At 43.4% G+C, this 16,078-nt stretch overlaps 1 protein-coding gene across 2 annotated transcripts in view; it reads left to right on the top strand.

Moving 5' to 3' along the window:
* RGS7 (regulator of G protein signaling 7) overlaps positions 1 to 16,078 on the top strand; it is a 1,783,260-nt gene that overhangs the window by 507,158 nt on the left and 1,260,024 nt on the right. For both annotated transcript variants that reach the window (XM_069234688.1, XM_069234689.1), the window contains exon 3: positions 9,583 to 9,679. In XM_069234688.1, the coding sequence (XP_069090789.1) occupies positions 9,583 to 9,679 (97 nt within the window). The remainder of the gene's footprint in view (positions 1 to 9,582; positions 9,680 to 16,078) is intronic.

Below are 16,078 nucleotides of genomic sequence, written 5' to 3'. Positions count from 1 at the left end.
TCATCAGCTGCCTTGCATGGGTTGCGACCTTCTCCAAATCATATACAGCTTATCCACTCCCAAACATATGTTAATGAATGCTAAGTGAAGTCTAAAATAATCCAACAGCCTTGGATTCCCTTGATGCTGCAAAGCAAGCAAATTATGGGAGATTGCTTGTAAATATTTCATTAGTTAACTATACCCCTGATCACCCACTAAGAAGTCTCTACTTGACCATCCTAACAAAGCCTTTGTTCTGTGTCTAGTCTCTTAATTAAGTTTATAGAATCCATAAGCACTTGTTTTTCTGATAAACTGATTCATAGTACATCCTACTCAATGGAGCCAACTACAAGCGCGCCTCAATAGAGCTGGTAAAATTTCCCTGAAGCTTATCTCTACCCTTGTCTACGGCTATTGATCAATGGTTATTATGTCCTTCGCTGGCCCATGCGGTAGATCCAGGGGGGACGGGCACACAAACGTCCCAGCCCTTCCGCAAACTCAGCAGTTTGCTTTTCTTTGGAGGGTGACATAACACTCTCCAACAAGACCTTGGAGTAGGGAAGGGAAATTCCCCTAACTTTCTCCCTTCCTGCAGCAAGGCTGGCCAGGATTTTGCTATTACACACCGGACCTTAAGCTAGTCTGTGTTGCATTTTCTAGTCGCCTGATACTGCGCAGGCCAGGGGGCTGGACTGGAGTCCATTTTTTGTTTAACTCTCTACCTGGCTGCAAGGACAGGCAGGGGATAGAAAGAACAAAAGTGGTTCGCCTAAAAGCAGACCCGTGCAGCATAAATGTAAACAATTGTTTTGTATGAAAAGTATGTTTAGATTGGCAAATTTCAATTCCTCTGCACGTAGACTCGTGAGTATTTAATGGCTTTCCTGCTCCCTTCCTCAATTTGATCCTCCCCTTAAGCATAGCCTCTTTAAAATCCAGTTGAATTACTTGAATCCTTCACCATCTTGACATCGGGAAACAACTGTTTACTTTTCTTTCCAGCACTCAGTGGGCGTGCATGTGTCTTCTCGCTCTCTCCTATCAGCATACTGCTTCCCTCTCACGCCCTTGCCACCCCGTATTCTCTGTGTTGCTCTATCAAAGTTCGCTCATTGCTTCCCCTGCCCATACCAGTCCCACTTACCTTTTTTTTTACTTCATTGTACAGTCAATTATGACATTATTTCGATGGTACACTATATCTTTAAGATTTGATATCATTTTACAAGATACAAGGGTAGAAACATGTTAAACCTAAATCTTATGATTTTTCACTCAAGTGAATAAGGAATATATTATTGAAACGTCTGTTCAACCAATATGTAAATGCAAAAAATAATTTGAGTTAGTGAATTATGTTTTCGACGCTCCGTGACCTAAATTAAGGGGAACATTACTTCCAATGCTTTTAGGATAACTATTAAACGAATAAGGAATACGGGCCAACCTCTGACAGACATGTATATATGTAAAATTAAGGTTCTTGATGATATTACACATTCTGCTGCTACAATAACTTGCAATAATTGAAAGTATTATGTTTAAAACTGTTGTGCAAAAAACTGTATTTTAAGTATAAAGTGTGTTTCTAAACATTCCTTTAATCTGCACAAAAATCGCATCAAATTACTGCAATTAGTTGGTTCATAAAACACAATTTAATTTAAATGTGTACATGTAAATTTTAGGAAGAAAGACAGAATAGAATTGTATGTATAATTTTAAATATTATTTAAACACCATTTTATATTATGTGTAGTTTTTATGCGATGCAGTTGTTTTAATGATTTGTAAGATCTGACTAAACATATAATGAATTAATTAATTTGAATTGGTTGTTCCCTAAATCTATTGACAACAGACAGTCATGCCTGTGTTATGCTTTGCATGAATTTATTAAATAACTTCTAGATGGTTGGTGCATATACATAGTGTGGGGATAATCTAGCCTGAAAGAGCATTTTTGCCCAAAATTGCACGTTATTTTTTATGCTGTCTTCTATAGACACATACAATATATCCTGATTACTGTACGGCCAGCGAGGCCCACCTTTACTGCTCCTCTCTTTTCTGACAGCATTAATGTGCACTCGTCTTGGGTTCTCATTTAAGTTAGAAAACTAAGGCCCATATTTATACTTTTTTAGCGCCGCATTTGTGCCACTTTTTGACGCAAAAAGCGGCGCAAATGCGGCGCTAAAAAAGTATAAATATGGGCCTAAATCTGGGGATAATATCCAAATGTGGAAATAATGTAACTACATTTTACTACTCCAGGATTACTTCCTAACTTTTTCTGTTGGGGCTTATGTGCCACAAAACCTCTATAGCATTGCATCAATTTATTTACTATAAAAAAATGCCTAGGAGTGCAGTGCAAAACTATGCAGCACCACGCAAGTCCCCCAGAAACCGTTAGTAAACGTAGGCCTTTAATATCAAACAACAAGTGACTCTCAGGAACCTCCAGGCAGGATTACCTTCTGGCCATAATGTTTGTACACAGTAATTATAGAAGCTGTGACTCTTTTCTGCACCACATGGCTTGTGGGGAGCAAAATCTGCTAGCACTTCTCAAGTGTTTGTTCTACGCACCATCAACGTCTTAGTCGTTTTTTGGGTTGAGCGTGCAAGTGCTTTGACCTGTTGTAAGTATTGTGGCCTTTTAACCATGCCCATCTCATGCCCATCACTTTAATTCGCTCAAGGACTTGCCTTTCAAAAACCAGTCGATGTGATTGGTAAATGCTTTACGTTTGTCCCGCCGTGAGGCTGTTTTTGACACGCCTTGCAGACTGCCCCTGTTGCATAGATTATTGCACTATTGCCGATATACTTCAGCGTAGGCAAACTACTTTTTTTCTTTTGTCTCTCCCCTTCGTGCTGCTTGCGGCCCTGGCTCTCAAAGCGAGAACAGGCACAAAAGCGTGTACACGATCAGCAGATTTGGAGCACTGGTCACATCGTTCACAGTTACCCATTTAAAGTTTTTACTTGTGGCTCTTCCTCTTAAAATACTTGAATTGGTAAATGCTTTGCTTCAAACAGAAAACCTCAAACGAAAGCGGCTCTACGCAGCACAGCGGGAGAGCAAATACTGCAGTATTCACTGCATGTGGGAAAATCGCCCCATAATGCTTTGCAGGACATTACTTTTACAAAACACTTTTGCTCATACGTCAGCCTGTGGTGGTTCTTGGATAATGGGACACCACCAAAACATTCAGCATGACACACTCTTTCTGTCTAGCTCATCTCTGGGTCCTTACACTAAGTTAGTGTGGACCCCACAATAATAACCCCTTCCACCATTCAGGGGCATATTTATACTCTGTTTGCGCCGGAATTGCGTCGTTTTCTTTGACGCAATTCCGACGCAAAACTAACTCCATATTTATACTTTGGCGTTAGACGCGTCTAGCGCCAAAGTCCATGGAGTTTGTGTCATTTTTTTGCGTGGACACCTACTTTGCGTTAATGATATGCAAGGTAGGCGTTCCCGTCTAAAAAAATGACTCCGAGGCATGTGCGCCGTATTTACACTCCCGGGCAAAATTCACGCCCGGGAGTGGGCGGGTCAAAAAAAATGACGTCCAGCGGCTTTTGCGTCGTTTTTTAGTGCCTTGTCAGGGCAGGCGTTAAGGGACCTGTGGGCTCGGAAGGAGCCCAGAGGTGCCCTCCCATGCCCCCAGGGACCCCCCCTGTCACCCTTGCCCACCCCAGGAGGACACCCAAGGCTGGAGGGACCCATCCCAGGGACATTAAGGTAAGTTCAGGTAAGTTTATTTTTTTTATTTTTTTGTGGCATAGGGGGGCCATGATTTGTGCCCCCCTACATGCCACTATACCCAATGACCATGCCCAGGGGACAGAAGTCCCATGGGCATGGCCATTGGGCAAGGGGGCATGATTCCTGTCTTTGCTAAGACAGGAGTCATTTCAATGGGGGTTGGGAGTCGGAAAAAATGGCGCAAATCGGGTTGAGGCGAAAAATTTGCCTCAGCCTGACTTGCCCCATTTTTGGGTGCCCAAGCTCCATATCCCCCTACGCCGGCGCTGCCTGGTGTACGTCGTTTTTTTTCACGCACACCAGGCAGCGCCGGCGGGTAACGCCGGCTAACGTCATTGAATAAATACGGCGCCCGCATGGTGCTACAGAATGGCGTTAGCCGGCGCAAATTTTTTTGACGCAAAACTGCGTTAGCGCAGTTTTGCGTCAAAAAGTATAAATATGGCCCTCAGTGTCTTTTTAAGTGCTCTTGTGGCTGGAACTTTTGTTTTATATCTTGGAGTAGCTTGTTTTTAATGGCCTTGTTTGTAATTTAATTGCTATAGGCCTGCTCCCCTGAAAATGTGTCATGTCCTATATCATTTAGGGGCTAAATATATGGTTACACAACATTATTTATTGCTATTTTTGTGTGATTATGCTTTCTAAGATCTAACTATATAATTGACCATGCTTCTTAGAAATGCTGTTTCTATTGTTGTGTTGTCTAGTGGATATTCTAACCATTACAATCATATCAACATAATAAAGTATTCGTGGCATGGAAACTTGCCTCATAATAATTTGTAGGGCATCACTTTTACAAATCATTTTTACTCATAACTCAGCCTGTGGTGGTCCTATGAAAATGACACCACCTTTACAATCCTCCTTCTGTCTGCAGCATCTCTGGGTCCCACACTAGGTTAGTGGGGACCCCAAAATAATAACCACTCCCACTATTCAGTGTATTTTAAGCTTTCTCATAGCTAGAATGTTTGATTTACAGTTGGGAGAAGTTTTGTTTTAAAGGCCTTATTTTAACATCATTGCAGTAGGCCTTTTAGCTCTAAAAACATTCTCTATGGGATATGTATATGGGTACACTGCAATATATATATATTTTTTTCATGGGGTTAGGATTTCTAGGGGCTAAGAATATGGTTACAAGACCATGTTTCCTACAAATGATATTTTGTTATGGTGCTCTGTAAGGTTTATATGATAATTGTATGTTTTAATAATCTCTCCTTATTACAGTTATGACCATGATTCAGGCCAACTTAACATCCTTATTACACTATGGCCCATATTTATACTTTTTGACGCAAACCAGCGCCGGTTTGCGTCAAAATTTTTACTGCCAGCTAATGCCATTCCTATGCGCCATGCGGGCAACTTATTTAAGGAATGACGTTAGCCGGCGCTGCGGACTGGTCAGAGTAAAAAAAAAAAGACGCATACCAGGCAGCGCTGGCGTAGGGGAAAATGGGGGTTGTGCATCAAAAAATGGTGCAAGTCAGGTTTGAGGCAAAAATCATGCCTCAAACCGGCCTTGCGCCATTTCATGACGCACAACCCCCATTGAAATGACTCCTGTCTTAGCAAAGACAGGAGTCATGCCCCCTTGCCCAATGGCCATGCCCAGGGGACTTCTGTCCCCTGGGCATGGTCATTGGGCACAGTGGCATGTAGGGGGCCCAAATTAGGCCCCCCTATGCCACTTTAAAAAAAATAAAAAAATACTTACCACAACTTACCTGTACTTACCTGGGATGGGTCCCCCCATCCATGGGTGTCCTCCAGGGGTGGGCGAAGGTGGCAGGGGGTGTCCCTGGGGGCAGGGAAGGGCACCTCTGGACTCCTTCCATGGTCAGAGACCATGGAAGTGAGCCCACAGGACCCTTAACGCCTGCCCTCACCCAGGCGTTAAAAAACGGCACACATCAGGCTGTGCGTAGTTTTTTAAGGCCCACCCTCTCCTGTGCATCAAAATGGCGCAGGAGTAGAAATAAGGCGCACAGGCCTTAAAGTAATTTTTTGAGTGGGAACGCCTACCTTGCAAGTCATTAACGCAAGGCAGTTTCCTGCATCCAAAAAATGACTCAGAGGAATTTTGATATCGGCGGGTTAGGGTGTCAAAGTTTAAATATGGTGCACGGTTTGCGTTGAATGTGCGTCAAAATGTTTGACTCACATTCGGCGCAAACAGAGTATAAATATGCCCCTATGACTCTTTGAACACTCTTGATATGTTTGGGTAACCCTTCTAGTTTATTTCTCCTCTGTGGCTGTCTTGTGTCTTTTTTGGGGGAATTGTGTACCCAGCCAGCAACTCTGATGATGGGGTACTAAAAGTGGTATTCTATTGTAATTAGCATGGTAGATTTAAATTAGGATGTTGTTAGAAATGGGGTCTTTGGTTTGGTTGGCAGTCAGGTTATCCCTTGTCCAAGCAAGGACCCACACTCTAGTCAGGGTTAAGGAGAATCTCCCTCAGTTAACCCCACTCACCCCCTTGGTAGCTTGGCACGAGTAGGCAGGTATAACTTCAGAAGCAATGTGTAAAGTATTTGTACCAACGCACACAGTGATTCAGTGAAAACACTACAAAATGACACAACTCAGGTTTAGAAAAATAGGGAATATTTATCTAAACAAAACAAGAGCAAAATGACAAAAATCCAACATACACAAGTCAAGTTATGAATTTTCAAAGAATAAAAGTCTTAATCCTTTGAAAATAGTGAGAACGCAGTTAGCGCTCAAAAGTACCTGGGTAGTGTCAAAATAAAGTTGCACAGGCGAGTGTGCGTCGAAAAAGGCCAACGAAGTGTCGATTTCTCACTCGCAAGTGAGACCATCTGTCGTTCCTCCTCCGGTTGGGTCGGCATACGTCGTTTCTTCTCTCCTGCAAGAGAGCGATGCGTCGATCTGGACAGACACCTGGGGTCGAGGCAAGCGATGCGTGGTTATTTCGCTCCCAGCGATGTTGCCTGGAAAATCCGATTGCACAGTATCACAAAACTGCACTGCGTGGGGTTTGCGTCATTAACGGCGTCCGTTAGCGGGTGTTGCGCTTCGTTTCTCCAGCCCTGTTGCGTTGATCTTCCAGCTGTGATGCAGGTGGAGTGTTGATTTCAGCCGCAAAGCTGGCGGCACGTCGTTTATCAGCCGCGTCATGGAAGGTGCGTTGAAAATTTACCAGCACATCGGTCTGTTCGTGGATTTTCAGTCTTTGTCTGCCAGCTTCACCTTTCAAAGGTTGAGGAACTGGATAGGGCACCACTTGGCAGGGCAGCAGTCTCAGCAGAGAGTCCAGGTGCTGGCAGGGGAAGTCTTTGATGGCCCTGAGACTTCAACAACAGGAGGCAAGCTCAGTTCAAGCCCTTGGAGATTCTTCACAAGCAGGAATGCACAACAAAGTCCAGTCTATGTCCCCTTCCACAGGCAGAAGCAGCAACTGCAGGATAGCTCCACAAAGCACAGTCACAGGCAGTGCAACCCTTCTCCTCAGCTCTTCTCCTTGGCAGAGTTTCCTTTTGATTCCAGAAGTGATCTGATTTTCAGAGGTTTGGGGGGCTCTTCTTATACCCCACTCTGCCTTTGAAGTAGGCCTCCTTCAAAGGGAAGTCTCTCTTGTTTTCCAGATCCTCCCTTTCCCAGTCCAGGCCCCAGACACACACCAGAGGCACACCAGGGGGTTGTAGAGTGCATTGTGTGAGAGCAGACACAGTCCTTTCAGGTGTATGTCACCACTCCTCCACTCCCTCCTAGCACACATGGCTCATCAGGGTATGCAGGCTACACCCCAGCTCTCTTTGTGTCTCTGTCTAGAGAGAGGTGCAAACAGCCCAACTGTCAAAATGACCAGGTCAGGAATTGACAAACAAGCAGAGTCACAGAATGGTTTAAGCAAGAAAATTCCTACTTTCTAAAAGTGGCACTTTCAAACAATCTAAAAACCAACTTCACGAAAAGATGTATTTTTAAATTGTGGGCTCAGAGACCCCGAACTCCACATGTCTATCGGCTCCGAAAGGGAATCTACGCTTTAATCATATTTAAAGGCAGCCCCCATGTTAACCTATGAGAGAGATAGGCCTTGCACCAATGAAAACCGAATTTGGCAGTATTTCACTGTCGGGACATGTAAAACACTTAAGTACATGTCCCACCTTTAACATACACTGCACCCTGCCCATGGGGCTACCTAGGGCCTACCTTAGGGGTGCATTACATTTATAAAAAGGGAATGTTTGGGCCTGGCAAGTGGGTACGCTTGCCAAGTTGAGTTGGCAGTTTGAAACTGCACACATAGACACTGCAGTGGCAAGTCTGAGCGAAGTTTACAGGGCTACTTATGTGGGTGGCACAACCAGTGCTGCAGGCCCACTGGTAGCATTTCATTTATAGGCTCTGGGCACCTCTAGTGCACTGTACTTGGGACTTATTAGTAAATCAAACATGCCAGTCATAGAAAGTCAATTACACATATAATTTACATAGGAGCACTTGCACTTTAGCACTGGATAGCAGGGGTAAAGGGCCCATAGTAACAAAAAACAGCAAAAACAGAGTCCAGCATACATCCGCAACCTGGGAAATAAAGGCAAAAAGTTAGGGGAGACCACACCAAGGATGCCAAGTCTAACAGATGCTAAATGGCAACATTTTCATTTTTTGCTGCAGATAGAGGAAGGCGGTAAATGGAAGTGCTTTAGTTATATGCAAGGCCACTGGAAATATGTGGCAGGAAAAGATAAAATTATGAGGCAGGGATGAACAATTTCTGTGGCAAGAAAAGTCCATTTATGAATTTACAATGCCAATAGCTCTAACTCATGCAAACGCGAGACGTATTACATTGCAAATGCTTGTTTTGCTTGAAGTTAGGGCAGAATTTGTACTTCAGTCATATAGAAGTGTAAAATTCCGTATTTTCATACTTTTTTCGAAACCTATAAGCAATAACCTCGTAATTTAGAAGTGCTGACTTTGAGTTTGTCAGTGATAATATAGGGTCACATTTTGCTGAAAATAAGAAATTGTAAATAAAAAATTGTATGCCAACATAAGACAGTTACACTAATTACAAAGTAACATCGACTTTGCTTCAAAACCATTTTGGGGAGGTTTATGAGCAAAAAATGGGTGCTACCTGTCACCTGCAAATTGTGTACACTTTTATTGCTGGTAAAATTGTTGCGAGAACTACTGCTGAGCGCAAACATCTTCACACTGCATTTAATCGGGGTCCGTGGGCCAAATAATTAACAATGTGCGCCTGCGCAAAAATTGGGTTACAAACCTCTATTTACATATGCGCAGCAACATTTCTGTCATTTGTTGTCAATTTGTGTTTATGCCTACTGATGCCTGATTAATGTAGATGTTCACATTCGTTTTCCTCAGTTGTTGCACAGTTTATGAAGTTATTCCCAACTGAGAGTAGGGCACATCTTCATAAACTGAGAAGTAACGGATGAAAAATATACCGTATTTATACTTTTTTTGCGCCGCAGTTGCGCCGCTTTTTGACGCAAAAACGGCGCAAACTTACAAAATCCAATTGTATTTTGCAAGTTTGCGCCGCTTTTGCGTCAAAAAGTGACGCAAATGCGGCGCTAAAAAAGTATAAATACGGGCCCAATAATTTGATAGGAGAATGCGTTTATCGAATGTATTTCACTTATTGTTGCTTTGCTATCGCTTCATTTCTATTTTGTGGCAAAGTGAGAAATGCACTAACTAAGGAGTTTATGTTTTGCTCCTTTTCCTTTATTTCTTATTCACATGGACATGTTTTCTTGTTTTACTTACAGATGGAAGATATAATATCACGCATGCAAGAGGAGAAAAATGGAATTCCAATTCGCACTGTCAAGAGCTTTCTATCTAAGATTCCCAGTGTCTTCTCTGGTGAGTGAATAGCTTTTTACTTATTAATGAGAGAACTGTAAAATGGTAAATTACATGTCGTGCGGGTCATGCGTGTCTGTGGTCACCTTGACAGATTTACAGCCTGGAAGCTGGAATTTTGTCACCAGCTGCATTTTTTTTATCAATTGGTTAATTACCTTTTGTTTTTTTTTTTTGTTTTTTTTAATAAACGCTAGCAATTGCATACAAAGAACCAAAGAGTATCCGGGACTGCCTACTGAAATATCTTGTGTGAAGTAACAAGGGCTTCAGTTTTGACCTACCAAGTCCAGAAATTATAATCGTAGCCAAAAAACACACAGCGACCATTTTTTTAAAACATTTTTCCCACGTGAAATCGAGTTGTATTTTGTTTTCTGCAGACGCCATTCTGATTATGTGTTTGTTAAATTGTTTTGTATTAAAAATATTGGATCGCATAGAGGTATACAAGGCCGCTTATAGTCGCCTGTCTGTGATTTGCTTTCAGAGTTGTCCCTTCAGGTAGTGTGTTTTTGTCTTTCAGCTAGTGCTGCCGCTGGGATGTGCGCGTGTTTTTGTGTCTGATGTATACCGAGGTGAAATGTGCTCTATTGTGCTACTTTGAATGTATTCTATAGGCGGGAGAGCAAGGCACGTTTAGAAAAAAGTAAGTCGTGCAACAAGAATGGTATGAACAACAAACTAATAGCGGTCGACGCTGCATTGTGTGTTAAGTTTTTTTATTAGTCTTCACCTCTACCATGCTGTGGCTTGCGTTCCACTGACTAAATGTCGTAATTTATGCGGCAATGGGGGATCAAATTATGTGGGAGATTTGAGTAAATTATGCTACAAGAAAAGACACATTAGGCGGCATAAGGGGGGTTCTGTGGCACAGTTATGTCACTTGTTTGTCATTTTAACACATATTAATACTGTATGGGAGAGGTTTAACCTCATTATTACCTGTTTTACAGGTGAACTCGGGTTCAGAAACCAAATGACTATCAGGTATTTCTTTGCATAGCGTTTGACACGTACGGCGCTTTTTTGTAGTGCCATTTGTTCCGTTTAAATTGCAAATGATTTTCTGGTTTGCTGTGAACAAATTATGCTGCCGATGGTGAATTCTGTGGCACAGGTAGTAAATCCACAATGCAGACAAAACCGTGGACAGCTAATTCCAGTGGCCCTTGCTAACTGGTCGGCACTGTTTGACATTGGATGATCGTCATATCTCCATCATGGCCAGAATAGTAACACACATGCCCAAAAAATATATGATTAACAATTACTCAGTATCCCCTAAAGGTCCTTCGGTTGGGGACCTGATAGTCTCTGCTTAGGTGCCTGTTCATATACAGCCTGACTGGCTGGTCTGGCCGTGAAGTGACTGTGCTCCTTAATTATTTCACACAAAGGGATTCTACCATATATAAATAGCTTAATTTCCTGAAGCCTAAACAATGCAGTTGCATAGCTTTTTTGGAATTAAATAGCTCTCTTAGATATACTATCACAGGCTGTTATAGCCATAGAAAAAAACCCCACTCAGGGAGGTTCGATAGCTGTTGTAGATTCACAAACGGAAGGCTTTTTATATCCCTTAACAGTAATCCTATAGGAATTAACAGTTAATTGAAGAAGCAAGAGCAAACTATATATGAGCCAATAAGAATAGGAAATTGGCTATCAAGGAAAAAACATGGGAGAGATTAGTTGAATCGTGCAAAGATAGGGACAGCAGTGGTTTTTGGAGCATTGTGAATGGTAGGAACTTCACCTCTGTTACAACAGAGGGATTAGGATCCAATGTTAGCCCGGATAGATGGCTTGATCATTTTGGGTGGATTTACTCTTTTGAGGAAAGCTATGCAGAAGTTGGAATGGATGATGCTTTGCCGTTTCCCCTGAAGATTTAATTGGAATTTGAAGCTGCCATCATTGCTAGGCCATCTAAAAAGGCGCCAGGTCCCGATTGGGTCCCCATGGACATCTATAAGGTGAACATCCCCTTATTGGAACCTATAATCACTTATATTTTGAATGATGCTGTCTCCCATAAAATCTCTCCCTCGTGGCAAACTGCCAGCATTGTCCCTGCTTTTAAAAATGGCAATAGACCTGACCCCCGATGTTACAGACCAATATAATTACTGAACTCAGTGGGTAAGATTGTGGGGTGTATTAATTTGCACAATATCAAGGATTGGGTGCAGAAAAATGATATGCTCAGCCCTGTGCACTATGGATTTAGAGAAGGTTTGGGGGAAGAGTGCCTGAACTTACATCTTATAATAGGGTAGTATACAATTGCCAAGAAAGGTTCACTCCTCCTGGCCTTTATGGTTCTTAGCAGTGTCTTTGATTGGGTAATTCATTGCAAGCTTTGGATTATTTTATCTATGACAGGCTTGCTCCACCGACTGGTAGAATTTCTTTATGCCCTGCATCGGGTTAGTGTTTCAGTTAGATATGGAATAGAGGGCAAATGCCTGAACCTTTTGACTTCCTCTGCAGTATACACCAGGGCTGTGTCCTTTCCCCCATCTTATTTCTGTTATACATAAAGCCTGTATCCGTTTTTAATTTTACTGGGGAATTACATAACAAAAGTGAAATGTAGCTATGTCCTGGCTTTTCTCTTTGCCATTGATGCGTTTCTGCTCTTCTGCACACCTAAAGACCTCTGTGGTCTCATAGATGCTTTTTTATGTTTATGGATGACTTAGATTTGGAAGTTAACTTTGCAAAGACCCATAATATGGTTTGTGGGAAGAAGCATTGTAAAATTAGACCTATCCGTATTAAGTGGCAATAAATAAAATAAATAACAATGGCCAGGGAGTTCTCCTATTTAGAGGTAACTTTCGATTCATATGGAACTTGGTTACCCTGTATTTCTAACCAATGCCTTCAGTTTAATCACTTGGTGGGGGCCTACTTTAGACTTGCAATTAGAGGTGGCATTAAGCCAATCCTGCAGCTGATGGAAGTCTATAAGTTTAAATGCTTACCCTTTCTGACCTCCGGGGCCGCCATATCAGGGTTTCGGAACTGCTCCAGCTTACAACAAAAGGAGAACTGATAGGCCTGGGACCAAGTAGCCCCTATCTCTTTCTACCTGAGGTTTTGGGCTTAACCTATATGGAAGACTGCATAAAACATGCCCCACTCTTCCTTTGGATTGAGTTGTGGGGGAACCAACATACTACATTCAACCGTGATGTTATTTCCTATTGCTTAGCCTTTGTTTCTGGTCATAAGATCCAACGTCTGAGTTATATCAGTGCTGCTGACGCATTGGGAAGGCCTGAGTTGTATACATCTCAACATCTGTTGGACAAAGGGGAGAGTATAAGGGTTAAGGAGTTAGTTATGAGATTTGCACACGTCACCAGAGAGGAAAGAGGATTTGGAAACTGCCCTTGGGATAATATATTAGGCTTAGAAGATGTAAGGGGGGCTGACCCCTATCTCTCTCAGGTGAGAAATGTTTGTGGATGGTCACTTTTAACCAAATGCCACTTAAGAATAATTAGAAGCAACCTATGCTTTCCGTTGGGACAGGATGACGTGAAGCTTATTTTGTCCTGCCCATGTGATGATACTTCCCCTCAGACGTTGATTGTTGGAGGCAGCACATTCTGGTTGGATGAGGCATGTCCCTAGCCAGGCAGGACTTACCACTCCCATCAGGGGTGGGTGATTACTCTTACTGTATAACCTGCGCTCACCCTTGGGTAGCTTGGCACAAAGCAGTCAGGCTTATCACAGAGGCAATATGTAAAATAATGGCACAACACTTCCACACAGTAACTAACTGAGCATCACAAAAGAGACTTCACATAAGGTGTATGTAAATAAAATTTGTATTCAACGCATACATTATTAACATAGCATGATCATCATGTAAATCTAGGCATAGATCACATATAGAAATATTATTCTCAGTATTATGCCCACTGTGTTAAACACCATAAAAAGTATGTACCTGTGAGAAAAATTATATTCCCCCCAAGCACCCTCATGCGGTGCCAAACAGTGTCATCACGATACCACCCTAGAGATTACCCTAATTCAACAACACACTGTTGCAGGGTGCAAAACAGTGTCATCACGATACCACCCTAGAGATTACCCTAATTCAACAACACACTGTACAGCCGCACCACCATGTTGTTCTATCAGTCACCCGCACTCACTCCATTATATTCACGGTGTCATGGATATCATGGTGGCTCGTACACACACACCCGCACACACTCACTCCTAGCACCCTAATACGATACCCTAATATCTGCCCAGTTAATGTCACTGTTTTGCAGACACCTGGGGCCCCAAAGCACCCTCAAACCCACCAATTAGTTTCTGCTACCCTGCCACCCACAAGCTAGAGATAAGGTAACCTTGTCCGCAGGTTACTAGGCCGCTCACTGCCAAAGTCACACTTCTCAGGATCCCAGGCACAAGGTGGAGGGAAGGCAGTGATAACAGCTGATCAGGCAACAGTTAACATAAAGAGATTTGGGCTCCAATTGGGAGGTTCACTCAGAGGTCTTCGAAGCACAGGGGGAAGGTTGCTGAGGACACAAGATAGTCACAGTGGCGCCTAGCCAGGCACTCCAATACACAAATAGTTACCAAAATCCACACCTCCTGGGAAGGAGGCACACATCTGGGACATGATGACTTGAGCCGCCCCAACAATTCCGGTTGTACATGAAGAGTTACCAGGTCTGTACCTCCAGGGAAGGAAGCACAATGTCTGCTGAGCGATGACTTGAGTTGCAGCAGATGATTCCAATCCCACACGTAAAATGCTCAATGTCGTGTCTCCCTGGAATGAGCCACAACGTCTGGGGCACGATGGCTTGAGTTGCCTTAGACAGTTCGTTTACACACGAAAAGGGTTTCAACTCGATACCTCCCCTGAATGAGGCAAAACGCCTGGTGCATGATGACTTGAGTCGCACCACACAATCCGGTCACACATAAGGAACTACAATTCTGTACTCCCTGGAATGAGGCACAATGTCTGATGCACGATTACTTGAGTTGCACCAGACAATCCAGGCAAACACAAAGATGCAAGGTCAGCCATGCCACACGAGGTAGAATGTGGCACTGCTCCGTATGCATCCCCACCTTCGAGGGTCGCAACCTATAAATCGGGCACCGCCCTCAATGAGCATGCAGTTGAGTGTCACACAGAGAAATGCGACACACTCTGGCCAACTGGGGTCGATGAACCCGCTCATATCAAACAAGAGGTTGATGCAAACAATGCCCCACAATGAAGGTCCACACTCCATAAGTGTTGACAGTACTTTGAAGGCTCTGCACCAGGCATTTCCAGTCTCCAGGCTCAATACTTATTCTACGCTGACACCGCTGCTCCTGGGTGGTGTCCAGCAGACGATGTAGGGGTAGAAGAGGGCACCGCTCTGCAGATGACACCAGTAGATGGTGTCGTTCTTTCACAGGAGGTCTTTGATGTCCCTGAGACTTCCAAACTGAACAGAGGGCAAGTGAACAAGCCCTTGGAGAGCACACTTCAGAGTGCTACACAACAACAGGCAGTCTGTCCCGGCAGACAATGATGCAGGAATGGTGGGCGGATCCCTTCCAAGCAAAGTAAATACTCCTGTACACAACAGATTCCTCTGGCACTGTGCACTATGCGGTCCAGCGATACCGGTTTAATGTTCCTGCCAGTGTATCTCTAAGTAGCTGAAGTTTGGTACTCATAGTTATACTCAGGTTTGGCTTTGAAACTAGGGGTGGTTCAAAGGGGTTTCCTTTGAACCACGGATGTCTCCCCTAAATCTCAGTCCTGTCTGCCATGAGGCTGTGGAATACAGGTCTTTATCTCTAACGGTGCCATTATCTGGCTCTGAGAGGCCAAGTGCCAGAACCTCTCCCTCCACTCTATCCAGTCAGGCCCTCAAATGGCAGAGGACTGTCGTTCCAGTTGCCCAAGTTTTATAGCTGTCACTGGGAAATTCACTGATGTGCTTTTCCCCTGCTTCCAGTGAAATGAAGCTGAATTAAAATACACACAAAAGAGTCTTAAAAACATAGAAATGCCCACTTTCCAGAAGTGGCATTTCTAGGGTATTATTGACAAAACCACTTTTACCATGAGAAGGGGTTTGTCATTGTGAATCCAATGATAGTAGCCATTTTGAAGCTGGTCCACTGCAGTCCACTATTGCAGCCAGAATTAATTATAGCCTTCCTCCCATGTTAACCTATGGGCAAAGCAGCTCTCATGAGCAGTGAGAGCACATAAGGATACTCTGCACTCCCTGGGCACATGTGTCCTGGTGCACGCACAAGCCTGCAGGGGCAGGCTGGACACAAGTTTAGGATTACCAAAAAGTTGCAAGTGCACCCATACAGGCCTGCTGTGAC

Source organism: Pleurodeles waltl, chromosome 5 (assembly GCF_031143425.1).
Source record: "Pleurodeles waltl isolate 20211129_DDA chromosome 5, aPleWal1.hap1.20221129, whole genome shotgun sequence".
NCBI classification, from domain to species: domain Eukaryota; kingdom Metazoa; phylum Chordata; class Amphibia; order Caudata; family Salamandridae; genus Pleurodeles; species Pleurodeles waltl.
This window is presented reverse-complemented; position numbering and strand designations above follow the sequence as displayed.